The 20,705-nt window shown below is 34.7% G+C and overlaps 1 protein-coding gene across 2 annotated transcripts in view; it reads left to right on the top strand.

Moving 5' to 3' along the window:
• Utx (Utx histone demethylase) overlaps positions 1 to 20,705 on the top strand; it is a 210,833-nt gene extending 190,128 nt beyond the window's left edge. For both annotated transcript variants that reach the window (XM_031975167.2, XM_076372642.1), the window contains 9 exons: positions 3,142 to 3,325; positions 6,400 to 6,615; positions 9,210 to 9,365; positions 10,731 to 10,917; positions 10,998 to 11,312; positions 11,378 to 12,817; positions 12,898 to 13,153; positions 13,246 to 13,583; positions 13,734 to 20,705. In XM_031975167.2, coding sequence (XP_031831027.1) covers positions 3,142 to 3,325; positions 6,400 to 6,615; positions 9,210 to 9,365; positions 10,731 to 10,917; positions 10,998 to 11,312; positions 11,378 to 12,817; positions 12,898 to 13,153; positions 13,246 to 13,583; positions 13,734 to 13,946 — 3,305 coding nt within the window. In that variant the 3' untranslated portion in view covers positions 13,947 to 20,705. The remainder of the gene's footprint in view (positions 1 to 3,141; positions 3,326 to 6,399; positions 6,616 to 9,209; positions 9,366 to 10,730; positions 10,918 to 10,997; positions 11,313 to 11,377; positions 12,818 to 12,897; positions 13,154 to 13,245; positions 13,584 to 13,733) is intronic.

Below are 20,705 nucleotides of genomic sequence, written 5' to 3'. Positions count from 1 at the left end.
ACTTCTAAAGACCAAAGCGTAACCCCCAAGCTATTAATAAATCTGCCAGTTTATTAAAATCGATCGACCATTCAGAGTGATCATCAAACTGAATTACTTATCTACCTATTTCAGCTAAAAACGTGTAAAACCTATAATCTCAATAGAACATTGATCTTTTCGAGTAAAATTAAATACCATTATTTTTTCAACATTCGCAAATCACAAAGTTCAGTAAAATTTAATGCAATTTCATTTTGCTTTAATCTTATTGAAACTAATAACAAAGTACAGATTTATTCGATTTTCTGTTTTTTGATTCTTAACGATAGATAATCATTCAATAATACTTCACCTGTGAAACAATAAAATATTGTTCAAATATAGAGACCTAGAACTTTCAATATGATAAAACTGTAGAATTAATAAAAAGTATAATAAGTAGAAATGAAAATACAATTTTTTACATTTCCTTATAGTGGAGCCTTTCGGCTGTTAAGGAATTGATTGTCAAAGACCTTTTTCAAACTTTGTACAAAAGACCGTTGCAAATCATTATTCATGTTTAAAAAGAAGTCAGAAGAGTGGTAGAAAGAAATTTTGTTGGAAAATCTAAATTTCCTTCACGTTATCTGTTCATAACAGGGGTTATGTAATATTATTAACGTTGCTTACATAATATATTTATGACGCAAGAGCTATCAAGCTTCAGTTTACGAAGTTATACATTGGTTGACAAAAGTGTTTAAAATCAATATATTCGAATAAAAATAGACATCTCAAACGTGTGTTATTTGTTTTCAATGAAATTTTATACTAGTATATATACGAAACTTTCAAAATATCTGTTATCCACTAAATATGCATTATAAACATATCTGAACATTAATTTTAACAGCAAATTTGCAAACATTTATCCTGCAGTTTACTCTATTGTTCTTAGAAAATTGACGTTCATTCGTTTAAATCTCGGAAATTAGAGGTTTCAAAATAGACAATTACAATACATATTCGTGTAATTGTGTCAATCAAAATCGGCACAAACATTAACTACGTACTGTTTATAAAACTCGATATCCATCAAGTTGACATATGCATCAAAGTAGATTACCTGAACCTAGTATTAAATGCTTTTATTTCCCAGTGCAAACTTTTCTAAAGTTCTACTCTGGATACTATAAAAAATCCAAATTCTATTTCCCAATTGGATCTTGAAACTCATTCAAAATATACAATTACTATACATAATCTATTATTAACACTAGAACTACCACACAGGTTAAAAAGGCCCATTTCTGATTTCTTCTTTTTGCAATTATTAAGAAGATAATAAAATTATAAACAATAAAATTTGTTCAGCAATACGCAAATATAATTGTAAATTAATAGACATCTCAATACATATACTGTTAGAGTTTCTGTAGAAAAATTTTGGAATGTCAGTACGACTGCATAGTAGTTTCAGTGTTAAATACTTGTATGGCCCACTGAAAACTTTTCTAAACTTCTACCCTGCACACAGTAAAAGGTCCAAATTCTATTTTCCAATTGTCGAACAGAGGCAGGCCGTGCCTCTACGCCTATGTTTATAGAGGGTTGTAATTCGAGACTCGCCTCGAAAGGGAGAGTGGGGTAAAAGTGGCTACCCTAGGTTATACCTGCGAAAATCTATTCAGTTCGGTACTCGTCTAGTGTTGAGGCAACACGTCCTCGATTCGCAGCGATCCATCGGAACGCTGATCATCCCTCCGCGGGACTTATTCCCTTTCTCATCGTTTAACCTCGCGTTCAACCGTTCATCCCCGTCCTCGAATTCTTCGTCAATCATTTATTCGATTTTTCTTCTTCGTTTTATTCATCGTTATCGTTGTTCGTTTATTCATCGTAGATTTAAATGTTTATGAATTCTCACGTGAGATCTCAGGCCGCGTAGAAACACTTCCGGAAACCAGCAACAGCTCTTAGTAATCTGTAAAGATGGCGAGGAACGAGGATGCCCTTAGTATCCAGTGTGCGTGACAATTTTTTGGAACTGGTTTTTTTTAAACTTGTACGGGATTGCGGAAATATTGTGAACGAGTTTCGGATTTTTGTTGTTACCCGAACATGTGTTTTTTATTTGGATGGGAGCAGTGAAACTTGATTTGCTTTGACTTCGTAGCATCCGGAACGTGGTCTATGTGATCAGTTCAATTTACACTGTGTTAGCTCCTTGTAATCGTGTGTTTGAATTTCTTTTTGGAGTTCGTGATTGTGTTTTAGTTCGTCGTTTGATTGGAGTTCACTTTTTTGAACGTTCGAAAGGCTGCTGGTGAATCAGTTGTAAAAGTTAGTATTCTTTTATTGAACGTTGTTGTTGGTGATTATCGTTTTGGCACGTGTTACTAAGGTTTATTATTTCGCTATTATTGAAACCTGAAACGTGTTAAATATATTAAGTGATTTGAAAAATAAATAGTTTTACTTAAACACTGGAATGAATACACAAAGAAACTGAAAGAAATCTATTGCTACAATTTTTATGAGGATTACATATTAATCATGTTAAACGCTTGGTGGTTCTAGTATTAACACTGTTATAATTGTATATTTGGCAGTACAAATTAGAGTTTGCAGATGATTAGAAAATCTTACTTTCTCAATATATTCATTTACCGTGTATGCTATAAAAATATGCTTATTACTAAAGTACAAATACTGAGCATTACTCGCATAAACATGCAAAAACTACAAGAAACCATGAAATCTAAATGTTCCAAATACTCAAAAATTAATTTATAAAGACCGAATTATGCTAGAAGTTGTTAATTACTGTAATTAAATTCTTTTAATTACTGGTAATTTATCTGTATAAACATTTATGTTTACACTTTTTAAAAAGTGATATATTTTAGTAAAGTAAATTATCGATTTTAGTGACATAAATGGCATTAAATATTTCTTCAAACATTCTGAATAAAATAAATATCATATTCCTAATAGTAACCCAACGAAACCTCTTCCTCAACTTTTTTAATGTTAATACGTAAAGGTTCATGAAAACTTAATCTTTCAATTCGAGAAACATCGTTATAATTCGACCCATAATATAAGCATAAATGCAATATAAATACACGAACGGCGGTTGTAAATAACGCTAATTAAAATATTTATGTATTCCAGGATGGATGTACCACGTGGTTGACTGCACCGTGCTGGGCATAACGAGACAGCAGAAGCAAGCAATAGCTATTCACTGCCTTCAAAAGTCTATTGAGGCGGAACCGAAGAGTGGCCAAAGCCTTTACCTGCTGGGACGGTGCCTCGCTGCTTCTGGAAAAGTTCATGATGCATTTATCGCTTACAGGTAACATGCACTCGAAACTGACGATCGGGCTAACGGGATAATTATGCGGGGTATAGCAATCCGTTGGTTCATTTGCAGAAACTGGACTTGAAACAGCAGACGATTTACAATGTTAAACGTTCTATCAGATTTCAGACGAAACGCATAAAATATCATGACACATTTTATTACATTAAAACACGGATAACCAGTTTTGCTGTAATTGCATAAAATCCATGGCGTACCGATCATTTTCTTTTTATGTAAGACAAGAATATATTTTAGATGTAATTGTCGTCCTAACACCAAACGTACCAACGTAAACGGTCGAACGATCAGTTTTGAAATTTGATTTAAAGTTGTCCGGTTTTCTTCGTTCATTTAACATTAAATCATATTAGACACTATTAGACGGGTCAAAATGACCCATTCCTGATGTTTTCTTTCTGCAATTATTAAAAAGATAACTAGACGTTTCTCTGAGAAATTATTAAAGAAACTGATTTAACATTACGAAAACTGAACTGTAAATCAATTAAGTTCGATAGTTTTATATAATATTAATCAGTTTTTCAGTTTTTTTTTGTCTTTCTTTCTGTTTCTATTTCCAAGAAGAAATATTTATCGTTTAACTTGTTTATCTTTACTTTATAACTAATTATTTGACGTACAGTGTCGGTACGTAGAGTACTAAGTTACGTTTGCGCATAGAAATTCACGAATGAAGGGAAATACTAATGAGTGAAATTTTCAACAAAATAAGTTTACTTTATTTTAAATTATTAAAAATGTACATGATTAAAGTTAGTTTGATTCGTCCTATTCTTGCTTTTCTGCTGGTTTGGGTAATTAAACATTCGAAAAAGAACGACACATATTTCAAACGTAACAATTATTTACTATTATCGAGAAAGAAATGCGTACAGTAATACTCGGATCAAGTGTTTAAAATCTTTAAACACCTTGTTTGAGTTATATAGTAGCAGAATTTTAATGAACAGTATTTCAACTGTTGCACGATATGTTTGAACAACGTTTACTTGAATCGCTTTTTATATAACAATCTGTTTACGAGTGATTTAAAGCGTTAACCCCTTGCAGTATAATTTTTTTACGACTATGCTTGTTGGGATTATTTCGTTATTAACCCTTTGCACTGGAGAGACTCAGTCACCACTTAATTTGATATAGCAGAATTATATTGATTTCATTCTTTCATTGCAATTCCAGTAAACATTCTTGAAATGTTGACTATTTCTAGTAGAAAGTTTTCGAACATAAAGGATTAATAATTTGAGAGATCACGAAAAAATCTATTTATTGTAAGTACACGCGTATTTTGAAGGTAAAACATTGATAATAGGAAATAGCTTCTAACTTCGGCTTATATACACTGAATAACATTGATTTTTTTAACCCCTTGACCTACAATGTTGTACCGGACTCGTTACGAAAAGTATAAACTGAATTTAACAAATCTAATTATTACTTATGTTTCTTAAACACAAATTAAATTTTATTTTTCTATTATCAATCATTAACCTTTGCAGTAAACGTATACATAGAATAAGCATCAACATTTTTTCCTTCTTTAATCAATTATTATCAATAAAGTAGCTGTTTCGATCATAGCTAAGAAATAAATCTTAGGGCAGGGGGTTAAACTGAATTAAAAATCTTCTTACTCGCGATTATGGGGCAAGGGATTAATTAACACAGAAATTTTTGCATCCTTGATAAGTATTATATACTTTATTCACTGCAAAGATAAATGTTGTTAATAACCAACAGTAATTAGTTAATAGTGTTCCTTTCGCTTTGCATTATCTAGTTGAAGCGCCAGAAAATTTCCGTGTGATAATATGAACCTTCTGCAGTCGAGAGGCGACTTTCAGTCACCTATTTGATTCAATACAGCAGAGTTATGAACTTCGAAATTCAATATTCAAATTTGTATTAGGTATCAATGTATAAACTATAAAAATAAAATAGTTCTGATTTTTAAATTATATAAGATTTTCCTTTATCTTAGTTGCTAATAGTATTATCAATATTTCAATAGAAAATAATGAGTCCCTATGATGAAAAGTATTGTCGAGTGCAAAGAGTTAATCTCACGGTGATCGTTCTTAATTTTTATCTGTTAAACAGACTGTTTGATAGATTTATATCATATTTGATATAAGTAAAATTTTAGCGGTTTCGTATAAACGATTCGTATAAATTTAAATAATTCAATGTATGCTCTAAATCGAGTTGAATATTTGATTATTGTAAAAGAAAACATCCAAATTCTTTTATGGGAAGAAAAGAATTTGAGATTTGTTGAAATTCATCTTAACAATTAAAAGTTAAACAAGTTGGTAGCGGTATTTAATTTAATTGTTTTGATCCGATTTTTGGCCAATAAATGTATATTTGTATATAGGATAAAAACTTAATTTTACAAAATAATAATAGTGAAGAATACCAGAATCTTAGTGTTTTGTAGGATAACATGTTTTACAAAAATAATTTTAAATTGTACTGTGGGATCTAACTACTGCTCAGACCTATGTGGACATCTCAATTCTTATAACAACTTAAACAAAGTATAATTGCATTTACGAGTCGTAGCATTCTGGCTATTAATTTCTTTATTATTTATACTAGTTTATACCAAATAAAAAACTGCATTGCAACAATACATAAAATAAAGAGAACGGAAATTCTTTTGTTATCTGCTAGATAATTTATAATTTGTTTTGTTTATAAAACATTCGGTAAAATGTTTTAACACTTTGTTGATATTAACGTGGCAACACTTTCCCTTCGGATTGTACTTGAAATTTCATTTAAAACATTTGAATAGTGCTACTGTTCAGTTACACAACAGGAAGTGTATGTAACATAATTTAGCCATAAAAACTGTTTGACAATATATAATATACCAGAAATTTCATAAAAGTGATAAATGTCCGCATACTTTTCAGCAGTAGTATAATAGAATCGAAAGCGTTAAGCAGATAGAATTAGATAACTCACTCTATAAATTTTACAAACCTGTCGCTGTTACCTGTTAGTTTACTAACTGAATGGGCAATCTATTGTTGCAGAAACTCCGTGGAAAAATCCGAAGGCAATGCTGACACATGGTGCAGCATAGGCGTTCTGTACCAGCAGCAGAACCAGCCTATGGACGCTTTGCAAGCCTATATATGCGCAGTACAGTTAGATAAATCTCACTCGGCTGCGTGGACTAATCTGGGCATTTTGTACGAAAGCGTTAGCCAGCCTAAAGACGCACTAGCTTGTTACGTCAACGCATCCAGGTAAAATAACTGCGCAGGACGTTGCCTTGTAATTGAAGCAAACGGATTTGTAAAGGGGGACATGGGGGTTTGCTTACCAAGAAGTTCCCTTTTTTCCTTTCTTTTTTTTAATCAAAGTCCCCCTTGAAATGATTTTGGGTTTTCCCATTGTTTGCACAATCTCCCACTCTTTGCTATGACTCTTGTATACCCATGTATATTTTCCAGTTTTTTAATAAATGGTAGAATGAATGTCAGTCAACCCTGTTCTATTTAGAGTAAGATATTTAAAATTAAAGTAGGTTCGACCTTTGAGGTCAAATATGCCCTCTGCATCTTCCAAACGATTGTAAAAATAATCTGATATGGATCTGCTTAATCTAGATCTACCTAGTATAGTTCTACCGAGTGGACTTGAGATCTCCAGTACACGTGCGCAAGCAGAAACGGGAGAAATTGAATATGTCAGTCTCAACACTCTTATTCAGGCACCAAACTGATTAGTTTTTGATCAAGATCCTCATCTTTCTAACACTGTGAGCAAACTTTTTGCAAAAGTGTACATTATTATCCATGACTTTTCAATAACCACTAATGTAATTAACTAGAGAGTAGAGATGAACCTTTTTGCCGTTCTCTAATTTTTTTAACTCTTCTCATAAGCCTCAAGTTCTCTCAGTAAGCCTGTACATTTGTACAGCTCACATTACACTTATCTCGTTCATACTTTAACATATCAGTGTTCAATTAAATTTCACTTTTTATTTGCTCCTCTGTAATGCACAAATTGTTCATTGCTGATTAACTCTAAGATGACTTCTGTCACACAGATTTCACACGTTTTAATATTATTTGTAACTTGTCTCTTTTTTATTTAATTGTAAAAGGGTAAGCCTATGTATTGTTACCTGTTGAATAATATTTGAAGGTAGCACATTTTTAAAAATACTTTTAACTCTTTGCACTCCTGAGGCGACTCTCAGTCGCCATTTGATTCAACACAGCAAAATTATAAAATCTAAAATTTAATGTTAAATTTTGTACAAGATATCAATATATTAAATATAGAAATAAAATAATTCTATCCCTTGATATTTGCCAAATTTTTCAGTATACTATTGCAAATAATATTATCGATACTTCATTAGAAAATGATGAGTATTTATGTAATGAAAAATATTGTCGCGTGCAAAGGGTTTTAAATATCTTTGTAAAGGTACGGCTATTTCATCAGTGATTAGTAACACGTTCCGTGCCACATGTGCCAGTTATGGTACACTCGCAATTTTTGTAATATCAAAATATATTATTAATAAGTCAGGAAAAGCTTGAATGTAACTTAATCTATTATTTAAAAAATCAATGCATATTATAAACGAGATATAACCAAAATTTCCGATGGCACGGAATGTGTTAATAATCTCAGTATATTGTATAAGGTAATTGGTTTCCCCTTGAACTTTTAAAACTCTTGAGAAATTGCTGAAGTCATTCTAGGTTTAATAAATAAGAAAATATTAAAAATTCTAGATTTTAACATGAAGTTATAGCTCTCCTTGAATTTTGTTTAGAATGAACTGGTAGAATGAACTGGCCAATAATGTTTTTGTTGGCATGTTTATAATCGCGCCTCATCCAAAAATATTTAACTATCTTACATAAGGAACTTCACAAACACTGGGATCTATTCAAGGTCATAGCATTTAGAAGCGTTCTATTCAAATTTATATTAGTTTTAGGACTGTAGAACGAAAATTACGGTATTTGCTAATAGAGATTCAAGGCAGTCGTGAATTGTTAATTAAAAGTTGGATGTTCAATACTTTCATGTTTATAAAAAATGAATTTCCTGTACAAAAAAGTTTAAAATCAATTGGGCAGAAGTATAATTCTCATGCAAGAATGCAAGAGCTTAACTGATCTTTTTGTGTTTAAACATTAAGATTAAGATTTATAATACTTATATATTTTGTAAATCTAGTACATATTATTATAAAACTCAATATTTATGCTGTTATTATTTCAATTCTAAATAAAACTTACTTAAGATAGCATATACTATTAAATTCAATTAATTCTATTTTATTAAGCTTTTAAATAATAATGATGCTACTTGCAAAAGTAAGTCAACCAAATCTGTATTCGACTCATTTCTAACAGATTCTTTTCTATAAAATTAGTCTTCTTAGACATACTCTGAACCACAGAATACTCTCTATGTTAACACAGTGATATTGTACTTTATTTTCAAGTTTTTTTATTGGAACAATGTTTTGAATCTATTAAAAAGTGCAAGGCGTTCACGAAATTCATTAGCTTGTAACAAAGCACAATCTTTCTCCTCCATCTTCACTGCCCGTAATTGTATTCATCACACCTGTTGTGTATTCTTACTCTGCATAGTAAACGCCCCATTCATTGGTGCGTTATTTCCAACATATGAATGAACATATGATAACGAAGAAAATCAAGTAAGTCAAAAGACGGGTTAGCGTTCAAAAAAAAAAAAAAAAGAAAAAAGAAGGAAAAAAAATAGAAAGAGGAGAGAAACAGAAAGCTTGCCTGTCTAACCAGTTTCAAGAAACCATAAAGAACTAGTCTTTTTCTTTTTGTAGAGGTAACAATAATACACCAAATTGCACGGGCTCACTGGCGGGCCTGGGTGGCGCTAAGTCCGGTGGTAACACCCCGATGAACCCATCTCTTCAACAGAGGATAAACTTCCTGCAGAGTCACTTGAGCCAAGCACCGATGCCTTCCGTCGCCACCAAGTAAATTCATTAACTGTTAAAACCCCTTAATGGACGTGCATTGACTCATTACTTTGTTCATGCAAGGTTTCTCTACTTGCTTAGACATATTATGTAAAATTGATCATTAAATTGTAATATATTTATTAAATTCGAAAGGGAGAACACCTGATTCTCGATTTACGCGGAAATACGTTCCACGTGGATTCGTTTTACGCCAAAAGAAATCGCATAAATAGAGTTTGTCGGTACAAGAGAAAACAAAATATTGGAAAGGAAAGTTTATGTCAGTTTTAGAAATACATATTTATTTCACATAGCCAAACAAAAGAAATAATAATAATAACATTTCAGAAAAGAAAAGTATATTTTATTTGGTGTTACTAAATTTAGATCGTGTAAAAAAGAGACTTGCGTAAGAAATATCCGCGTAAATCGAGGGTCAGGTGTATCGTTGTATATCATCATAATACATAATGTAAATAATTACTGTTTGAAGTGTACACTGACAAATTTTTGAGTCATTGTGTAAGTTCTGTGTAATCTATAACTGGAAGAAACTTGGTGGATAAGCTTATACAAAAGAATTTAGTTCTGAATCCTAATCCTGATAACTATTTACTTTCTATTATGCATTTAAATGTTAAGTATTTAGCAGAATGAAAAATAAAATACAAGTTTGTTTTGGTTTAGATCAGTATTATATAACTAAAAGATCGAATATTTTCAGAATTTCATTATTTATACTTATTAATAAGATTACACATAAAAATGTATTCAAGATTAATGTATGAACCCACATGAAACTTATTTTATATTCATATACACCAAAGAAAACTCGTATTTTATATTAAACAATTTTTCAATGATAGATAATCTACTGATGCGTTCAGTTATTTTTAAATCATGACATTAAATTGTGAGACTAAGGAAGTGATAGGTTTTGCAACAGAGACTGTATATGTATGTCGATCTATATGTTACGACTAATTTCAGTGAAGAATCTTCGGTGATATTAATATCTCAATGGTTCTATGAATAATTAGTTGTCATTTGTATATAAAAGTAATTTGTATAGCGTAAAAGTACAAGTTCAAATTTTAAAGAAACATTAAATTTATTGATGATACGATATTGTATAAAATGTAAATAACTATTGGAAATAAATATATTTGCCTTTTACTACAATTAGTTTTTAATTATGATATATTTAATTGTATCTGTAAAACATTATTCTAAAAGGTCTATTTTTGTTTCCTTTTTAGTTGAAATTATCTTCAGTTCTTTATACTGTGAACAACAATCTCTGTAAGGGATTCAATTTTACGATAACTGATTGTTAAAAGAGTTATGCACTCAGTAACAGATATTTTTATTTTAATGAAGGAGGCGGCAATTGCCGTCTATAGAAGAGGCTTGGAACTTACCCATCAGCGCTGAGATGTCTAGCAGGCAACAACAACAACAACAACCTTCAAGTGGCCCAGGTTACAAATATGGTAATACACCTTCTGGCCCTCCACCTCCTTATCCGCAAGGGCAAGGACAGAATCTTAATACAAAAAGATTTAAAGTAAGTGTATGCTACTAAATCGCTAAATACTACGTGACATCAGTTTTTTATACTTCAATAATCAATAATCAAATTTGCAGCCGGGGGAAGAACCAGTATCACCTGGGTCACAACAAAGGCCACCACCATTTTATCTTTCATCACAACAGTTACAAATGCTACAATTTCTTCAACAAAATCATGGAAGTTTAACGCCACAGCAGCAGGGTCTGTTTGCTCAATTGCAGCATCAATACAGATCTATGCAACAGCACCAGCAGCAACTTAGGCTGCAGCAACAACAAGCTGCACAAAGAGGTTTAAGGCCTGGACAACCTGGTTATCCTACTGGATATAATCATACACAGTTAGGACAACCTGGTGTCATTAAGAATTATGGAATACCTCAACAACCGGTAAATATCTCCTTGAGATATTTAAACTAGCATTGTGTTTGTTACTATATTTTTCTCTATTACAGTTGCAACAAGGTGGAACTGTTGCATTACAGACAGGATTCTCGGACTCCAATGTTGGTTATAACACCGCAGCAACCGGAAATAGTCAAACACCAGGAATGCCTTACAAATCTGCCTCTGACCCGAATTTTCCTCAGAGACAAATGGCATCTGGTCAGTACAACCAATACCAGCCTAATCAATATACCGCTCAGGGTTACACACAGATTTCATCAACAACGAGTAACTATCCGGAAGGTTCTGCAGGGAACAAAGATTTGGGAGTTACGGATCAAGAACTACAGGCACTGTTATCACAGAAGGATATTGCAACTTCGTTGGCGGAAGATCTTTTGAAACACTTTGGTTCTGAAGATTTGGACGTGAAGGAGGAGGCGCCAAGTATCATGAATAATGGTACTTTAAGCTCGGGTCCATTCTCACCGTCGAACTTGGAAGAAAATACCGAGAAAGTCAAGGAAGTGAAACTGGAGAAAGTGGAGGATACCCAACCATCGTCCACATCAAAATTGGAAACATACGAGAAAAGTAACACGAAGACACCAACTCCCGTAGAAACTGTGAAATGTGAAGCGACGTCTAGTACAAATAAAATAGAATCGGTTGCTCGGGTTGAGCCGGTGCTCAAATTGGAAAGTTTATGCGAGTCTCAACCTGAGCAGAAGCTTAGTATAGACATGGACGCTAAAACTATTATCGAGGCGTGCAAGGGTCAAGGACTAAAAGGTGTACCGAATTGTTCCATTTTAAGCGATCGTTCGCCTCCACCGGCGCCACCGGATCCACCAAGTCAGAGGTTAACCAAGGAACAGCTCTTACCGCAAACTCCTAGCGTTTACTTAGAGAATAAAAAAGATGCGTTTGGCCCACAGCTGCAAGAATTTTGTTTAAAGCATCCAATAGCTGTGATTCGTGGTCTAGCAGCTGCTCTGAAATTAGATCTGGGTTTGTTCTCGACGAAGACGTTAGTAGAAGCCAACCCTGATCACGGTATTGAAGTCCGAACGCAGATGCAGCAAACTAGCGACGAGAATTGGGATCCCGTGATGGGAAGAAAAGTTTGGGGCTGCATAAGTCATAGGAGTCATACGACCATTGCGAAGTACGCACAGTACCAGGCTTCAAGCTTTCAGGAAAGCTTGAAGGAAGAGAGGGAGAAAGCTCAGGGTATACATACCTCAAATTTATCTGACTCGGACTCTAAGGACAGTACTGGTGCTGTCAGGAGAAAGAAGAATGCTTTTGGATTGGCTGGTCGGCCGGGAGCAAAAATGTTGCGATTTGGGACCAATGTAGATTTATCGGATGAAAGAAAATGGAAGCCTCAACTGCAAGAATTGATGAAGTTACCAGCATTTGCTAGAGTTGTATCGGCTGGAAATATGCTGAGCCATGTTGGTCATGTTATTTTGGGAATGAATACTGTTCAGTTATACATGAAGGTGAATAACAGTATTCTCATTAATATTTATAATTGATTTGATCTTTAAAACACTTTGCAAATTATTATTTGCTATTACAGGTACCTGGTAGCAGAACACCTGGCCATCAAGAGAATAATAACTTCTGCTCCATTAATATCAACATCGGGCCTGGAGAGTGTGAATGGTTTGCAGTGCCTGATGCATATTGGGGTGTAATTTGTGCTCTTTGCGAGAGGAATAACATCAATTACCTTCATGGTAGTTGGTGGCCTTCTTTAGAAGATCTGTATGAGGAAAATATTCCTGTATATAGGTTTCTACAAAGGCCTGGTGACCTTGTCTGGGTTAATGCAGGTGATTAAATTACAAAATTAAAAAAATAGCATTTATCGAATATTAATTAATGTATAAACCTTATTTAAAATAAACGAAATTTCTTGTTTCAGGTTGTGTACATTGGGTTCAAGCTGTCGGTTGGTGTAACAATATTGCCTGGAATGTGGGTCCTTTGACTGCTCGTCAATATCAATTGGCAATTGAACGTTACGAATGGAACAAATTACAGTCATTCAAGTCTATTGTACCAATGGTGCACTTATCCTGGAATTTAGCCCGAAATATCAAAGTGTCGGATCCCAGGTTATTCGAATTAATTAAAAATTGCCTCCTAAGGACAATGAGACAGTGCTGCTTAATATTAGAGTTTGTGAAAAGTAAGGGTGTAGAAGTACGGTTTCACGGACGGGGAAAAAATGAAGCGTCACATTACTGCGGGCAATGCGAGGTAAGATAAATTGATGGCAATTTTTTAAAGAACACTCACATAATGTTTCACTACAGTTCTCCTTATATTGAATTCATAATCATTGTAGACACATAAATAAACATTCAGTATTACAATAAAAGTAATTATTATGTTTAAATCTTATTTCAGATTGAAGTTTTCAACATCTTATTCATAAGAGAACAAGAAAAACGACATGTAGTGCATTGCATGGACTGCGCACGAAAACAGTCTCCATCCCTAGAAGGATTCGTTTGCTTAGAAGAGTACAGAATGCGCGATTTAATGGACGTTTATGATGGATTTACTTTACACATGTCTCTAACTACTTCCTCCTCTGCTCAGTCTAGCCAGTCCTCCTGAGGTTACATGCAACACAGATATTTGGACTTCTTAGGCACTCTACAGTGACTTTGATGATACAATGTCTGTGTTAGAAACGGAACTTTAACAATAACCATTATTCTGGTACCTGAGAGCTACTAAAAACAGGGGGCAGATGGCGGGGGGAGTGGATTTGGAAGTTCCACGCGTTTGAACTGTAAAACGCTGAAGATATGTAGTCTGGTTCCATTACTGGTTCTTATGGCACGCACAATGCTTGGTATAGTCGTTGAAGCAATTGGAACGTTTTGACAATTAGTTAGCACTATTTGTACAGACGATTTTTAGATTAATGGCCCAACAACGCAACAATAACTGTTCCAGCTCTCGGGTATAGTGAGGTCGAAACTACAGAAAAAACAAACGAGAGAAGACTGCGTTTTGTTTGTAAATTACACGATAAATACCACGCGTAATTCATTAAATATAATGTCATCGCGCGAAAACCTCGCGATAAGACAAGCCGATCCTATAGGTTATCATCGAGCTTTGCCCACGTTTCTTATCCGTCTCGTGACATGGCAAGGAGCTACGAAGCGTTTAATATGCTTTAACGTAGACAATTTTCTTCGTTGCTCTTTTCTTCGATGGCGTGTTTCGGAATATTAATTAAATCGCGATTAAAACAAAAAAAAAAAGAAATATAAAGAATGTGGTTAGGTTATTCATAGAAAGATAAAGGGAAAAAATGATTACGGAAATGTTCACTGCCAATTACGGATATGTAGAAGGATTACATTTAACGTGAATTCGTAAGAGGGTAGGATGTCGTTAAATACTGTTACGGATTAGAGTACGATTGTAAAGTATCGCAAAGCTGCTCAAACATACATACTTGTACATTTTTGTAATAAGCGGTTCGAGACGATTAATTGATTTTTTACGGAGTTCTAGAGAACGTTTAGCACGGGTACGAATGTCCTGCTGCCAGTGACTCTAAATTCAATTCAGAACAGCAATTGACAACCTTTTTCATATCATGCTTGAGGATGACGGTGTCTAATCAAGACTCTTTAGGAATAATTACCGGTAATAGGCTTTTCTACGAATTCAAACGGCAGAAAGAGGACGCGTGGAAGGGGGAAAAGTGCAGACACAGCAGTAAAGTGGCATTCGCGGCGAATAATCTTGCTTCGAACGAATCAATTAACGCATCATTGCGGCTCTAAAATATTTGTATAATAGTACGTATGATTTGTATAGCTACTACTAAGGATTAAAACGACTTCCGCGTTTAGAACGACAGAACGTGCTGCGGGTCGCGTATGGAACAGCGTTTCTCAGTTTTGGATTTAACGTTTGTCCGTAGAAACGCGACAAACCAGTGAATGTTGGGCAAGAAATTGAAGATTCAACTTATTGTTAATACTTTTAATCGAATCCATCTTTAATTCTATTTATCGTGCTCATTTTGAATATTTATGGATCATGACGAGCAAGGTATTTGTCAATAGACTGTGAATCATGCAAGTTCAGATATTATAGGCTACTTTAAATAAGCGTGAATGGTAAAAAAATTTATTTTCTTTATTACAAATTTTTTTAATTAAAAATCAAACGAAATGATTAGCAAAACAATATAAAGACATCTAATTTTTTGTATTTTGTAAATCCGGATCTATTATAAATGCATAAAATTCGCGGTATATTTGTTGACATTCATGGTATTTATTCGAATCACTTTGAACTTTTTAAAATTTGTACAATTTAGTAAACTAGAAGAGACAAGAAATGAATTTGTGCACAAGCGATTAACTTCAGTTCAATTCGACTAATTGTGTAGAATAATTTTTTTTGAAGAATTTGTAGGTAGTGCATAGGATTCAAAACAGAACGTCTGTCGAATAATAAACATTGGGAAACGCTGACGTATTTAATTGGTAAGAAGGTAATGCCATTTTTCATTAAAAATGACCAGGGCACTTCCAATGTACTATTAATTAATACAGTGAAATACTTACGAACCATGTAATTTAATTTACTTTTCAATTAACATAAACAGTAATTTTCATCTGAACTCAATCATTAGTTCAGATTAACCTATTGTGAGAACTAAATGAATTCTAACAATATACGCAGAAAACATTTGCAAGTAATTTGCAATTAATAAACTGCAAATATTTATACATATATCCATGGTGTAAGTAAATCACCAAAACTCAAAATAGATGTAACGTTAAAGTATAGTCAATTTTTTTTCTAATTTAGTAAAACATTATGTATGAAATAATATTCATAAAATTTCAGATTTTAGCAACTGTTCTATACAAATCTACATAAGAATTAACAATTTAGTAAATTGGCATAGCAATTCACTGTATTAGGTCGGCCAGAGAGTCACTTCACATTTTTTAAAGAATCTTGAAGACAAATCTTATTAAATTAAACTACATTGGAGTTTGTATTATCTATTTTATTCAACAAATTTCTAGCATTTTTCAGTGTATTTATTTGTAATATTTACTTACATATCATAATACAACGACGAGTTAAAATGTTCATAATGTTTAAATGATCAATCAATTCATTAAATATCAATGATGATATTGTAAATATTTATGTAGAATTCTGAGTTGCTCAAAAGCTTTGAAGTTTGGGAACAGCTTACGTCATTTACATAAGATATTATACTACCAAAAATTGGCATTACTTTCCAACCGATCAAGTGTAACTCTCAAACAACGGGGAAAAAAAATCGTATTAAGCGAAAGAAGGAAGAACACGCATTCACACAAAAGAAACGTACCTTCAACTCAGTCTCGTCAATTCCACATTGGCGTTTAGCAGCGCCAAATGTACGTGCCAGAAACAAGGGGGGGGGGGGATGAAACACATCTTACCTACTGCTAGTGTATAAAAAAAAGAAGAAAAATGTAACGGCAATTCTTATTTCCGCCGAAAAAATGTATTTTCGCAAACGCGTGAGAGAGAGGGAGAGAAAGGGGAGAACATGTTCGAAAGAAAAAAAAGAAGAAAAACAAACAAACACAGAGGTAGATAGTTCGTACATCCGTAATTAAAGACCATCGGGAATAACGATGTATTTTTGGAAAAAAAGTCCTAGGAACGCTAGTTACGCTGAGAGAAATTAGTTGACGAGTAATGACAACCGCGTTTCTCCTTTCATATGGGATAATCCGTTATAATTGGCGCAACCGACGAGGGGCCGATTCTTTGTGAAAACAGAACGAATTGAAAATCAGGAATCAACTTTTCACGACTAAAGTTTCGGTTTTCGTGGCAACTCAATTTGGAGTATAATGTTCGACGTTCGATCGTGCATGCAATAAATGAAAAATGATTCGCTATGGTTACATGAAAAAAAAACACTATTCAGCGTTAAACAATACTGTTTGAATTCGATTTTCCGAAAAACGGAGCGTTATGCGAAGAAACTTGGCTGTACGTTTTCGACTTATTTTTCCATGAAGAACCTCTGTTCATTAATTGTACCACAAATAACGGAGCCACACTGTATGCACGCGACCAATCTCAACGTTGCGTCATTCAATTGCAATATATACATATACACATATATATATTTCTACATAATACACAGCAATGGCCGCGTGTGTAATGCTGGTTTCTGGCCGTGTTAATCCGCCGTCTATCATGATTTCGATTGTACGAAAATTAACGCGTTTAATGCCGCGCCGGTCACCGGCGACCGGCGTTAGGATTCGCTTCATCCCAATCACAGTAACGTAACAGTAAATTATATTATTTATTTACATCGATTACTAATGTATTATACTAAATCTTTTGTTTAATATGGCGCTGGTCACCGGAGTCCGGCAACGATATTTCAAGTATATTACACGAGTTACTGATAACCGGTAACATTCCAATCAAAACACCAAACTTCAAAGTAAAAAAGCCCATAAAAGTCACGGCATTTGACGTGTTGATTTCAAGGTCGCATACCCTAAAATACTTAGTTGCCTCCACCGTTATCGGGGAATCGTGGTTCAGAATAACGCGAGTGTTTTCGTCGCGGTCGTAAACGATCCCCCGTCGGCTCAGAAACTCGCATCGAGAGTATTTTAATCCACGCACTCAAATGATCTCAACGCATGTAGAAAATGATATATTGGCGGTTGATAGCGACAGTGAACTCTGCCAATATCTCGAACTGACTCGACGACTTCGACTAACGGTTAATAAATTATAAATAAATAAATAAATATATATATATATATATCTGTATAAATATATTTAATGTAAAGGATAGGGTTAGGAGATCGGAAGAGAAGCGGGGAAAACGCGCGATTCAAGGGCTTCGCTGAATCTTGCCGCGAACGAAAATCGATCCCCCGCGTTGACACCGATCCAGGACAAAAAGGATCCTTGGTTATTCGCGAGGCGTGTAATCGGAATAGAATCAATTTAATCGTCCTTGCCCCTTGAGAGGCTGCGCGTCGTCGGGGAAACGAGCCTGAACGATACGATCAATCGGCTCCGAGTATAGCGGCGTAGAAATATCTTGGCAAAGCTTTGGAGGTCGCAGCTAAGTACGCGCCTCGTTAAAATATGAGTATCACGGTTTCATGGTAACCTTTACCAGCTTTTAGCCATCTAAAAAAGAAATTCAGTCGCTCGAATCCAAGCATCGGGACACACTTTTTTTAAGCTTCCTCGCGTGCGATGATAATGCTTTGCCGTTATTTCCACTGAGCTGGAATTTGTAGTCTTCTAGGGTGCTAACGCGCGCAGAACGCTAATCAGCGTTCCATTGATACGCTTGGTGAACGTGGTTCAAACGATTCCGCGCGAACAGCACCGGAAAGGTGAAACATTCGTTGCATCATAGACTATCCAAGATTGTTTTGGAATTAACCTTTCGGAATTGAGTCCGTGTCAGGGGGATCGTGTGCACACGGTACAATGCGTACAGGTCAATGTTTCGTTCGCGGCACGTACTGAAATTGTACAGTTCTTTTTCTCTTTTTTTTTTAGAAAAATGATTCGCAGCGCTGGCAGTGGAAATTTGTGCGTTTACGTTTAATTTAGTAACAAGTTTGTTTCGAGTGATAGGATGTCTCTTTGACGGGTGACTTAGGCTCGTGACGTCGCTTAAGATAACGGGGCGCATGTTCGTCCTCGTGAATCGTCGCTGGTCTTGTCACACGTGAAAAAGGACAGACGATTTAACTGAAATTTGGAGGAGATTGAGTAGAACCGCTCCGCAGCGGTAAATATCTGTAAACGTTTGTAATTCGAAGGAGTTTCATCTTCAAGATCGAATTTTTTTTTCTTTTTGTCAAACTTCAAAGAGCAGTGTATCTTTCAAAGAATATGCTGCAACCGTGCGAAATGATTTGGAGGTCTAGTATAGAACTTTGAACAGTCGGCAGTATTATCATTAATCAAATCTCGTCCCCGAAACGTGATCATTCTGTTCGATCTTAGACGAATCACTGCCTTAAGAAGACTTTGCACCGAACTAACGAATAAATCATTTGTCCCCCAGAAAAAAAAAATGAAAAAAGAAAGAAAATTGAATCCTCGCGAACAAAGTGGTATACTAGATTCTTTGATTGTTGTTGCACTATTTAATTGCGGTTGCGTGTTTTAAGTTAAGAAGGAAAGGCGGCGCGACGGAACAATAGAGAGCGTGAAACACTATACAAAATAGCTGACCAGTTAATGTAAACTTCTCAGCGTACTTTTATTTAATTGACACGATCGGGATCTTCGGAGAGTTCACGTTTGCTGGTCGACACACGACGTAACTTAAGATTAACGAAACCTTCGGACCTCGTTCCATTGGAGATTGTTCGAGTTCTTCTCGAGCTCGAACAAGTGAATCCTGGGACGAGCCGGAATCAGTAGGTAAACATTGTCTAACGGAACTGTAAGTAGATGTAAATACATTTGATTCTCTTTTTGATGGTCGGTGAGAAACCAGCGACAGGATTGTATAAATAATTGTATCTTCGCTTCGCCCTGCGCGCCGAATCTTCGAGAGTCTTCGTATTTTGGTAAACGCCGGCGACGCCGAGGGGAATCGCGTCGGAAATCGGTTTCTCGAGGGTCAATGCGGTTTCGCGCGCTAGAGACAAAATGGAGGACCATCCCCGTCGTTCGTTGAAGTCTCCGCGAGGCGATCCGCGCACGTAATAGCACGAACAGGAAAGACGACGAAGAGAACAAAGAAAAAGAGAAAGAACGGGAGAAAAAAAATCGAGAGCACTCGTGCAAACAAATATTTTCGCTAAACGATGATAATCTAACGAAGAGTTTAAGTTTTTTGTACAGGTTGTCTCTAGAAATGGCCGTCTTTTGAAGTGAAAAAAAAGAAAAGCAATGATCGAACTACTGAATACGTCGGACGATGAAATAGCGAACATTCTTTCGAATTTTCTGTAGAATCTGATGAAGTACAAATGATGATGATGATCGATGATGTATTTTTCGAATACTCAGTGATATTGTACATTTAAATGTTTTCATTCATTCACGCGGTTCAAGAGGCGAACCGAGGGTACTACGACGATCAAATTCGCGCTCGGTTGAAACATTTGTATCATAAAAGCGTAATCGATTATTTTTATGGAGTGTTCTTAAGTCGCTGTGAAATTATTTTCAACGACATGTCCTTTAACTATTGTGTGCCTTTTCTTTTCTTATGTGTTAGAGTATTCTGATTGTTTATGAGAATCCGTGTTTTTACGAAGTAATTTACCGATGGAAATGAAATCATTTTATCGATGTACCAATACAATGTGAAACGATGAA

Source organism: Nomia melanderi, chromosome 12, assembly GCF_051020985.1.
Source record: "Nomia melanderi isolate GNS246 chromosome 12, iyNomMela1, whole genome shotgun sequence".
In the NCBI taxonomy this organism is placed as follows: domain Eukaryota; kingdom Metazoa; phylum Arthropoda; class Insecta; order Hymenoptera; family Halictidae; genus Nomia; species Nomia melanderi.
This window is presented reverse-complemented; position numbering and strand designations above follow the sequence as displayed.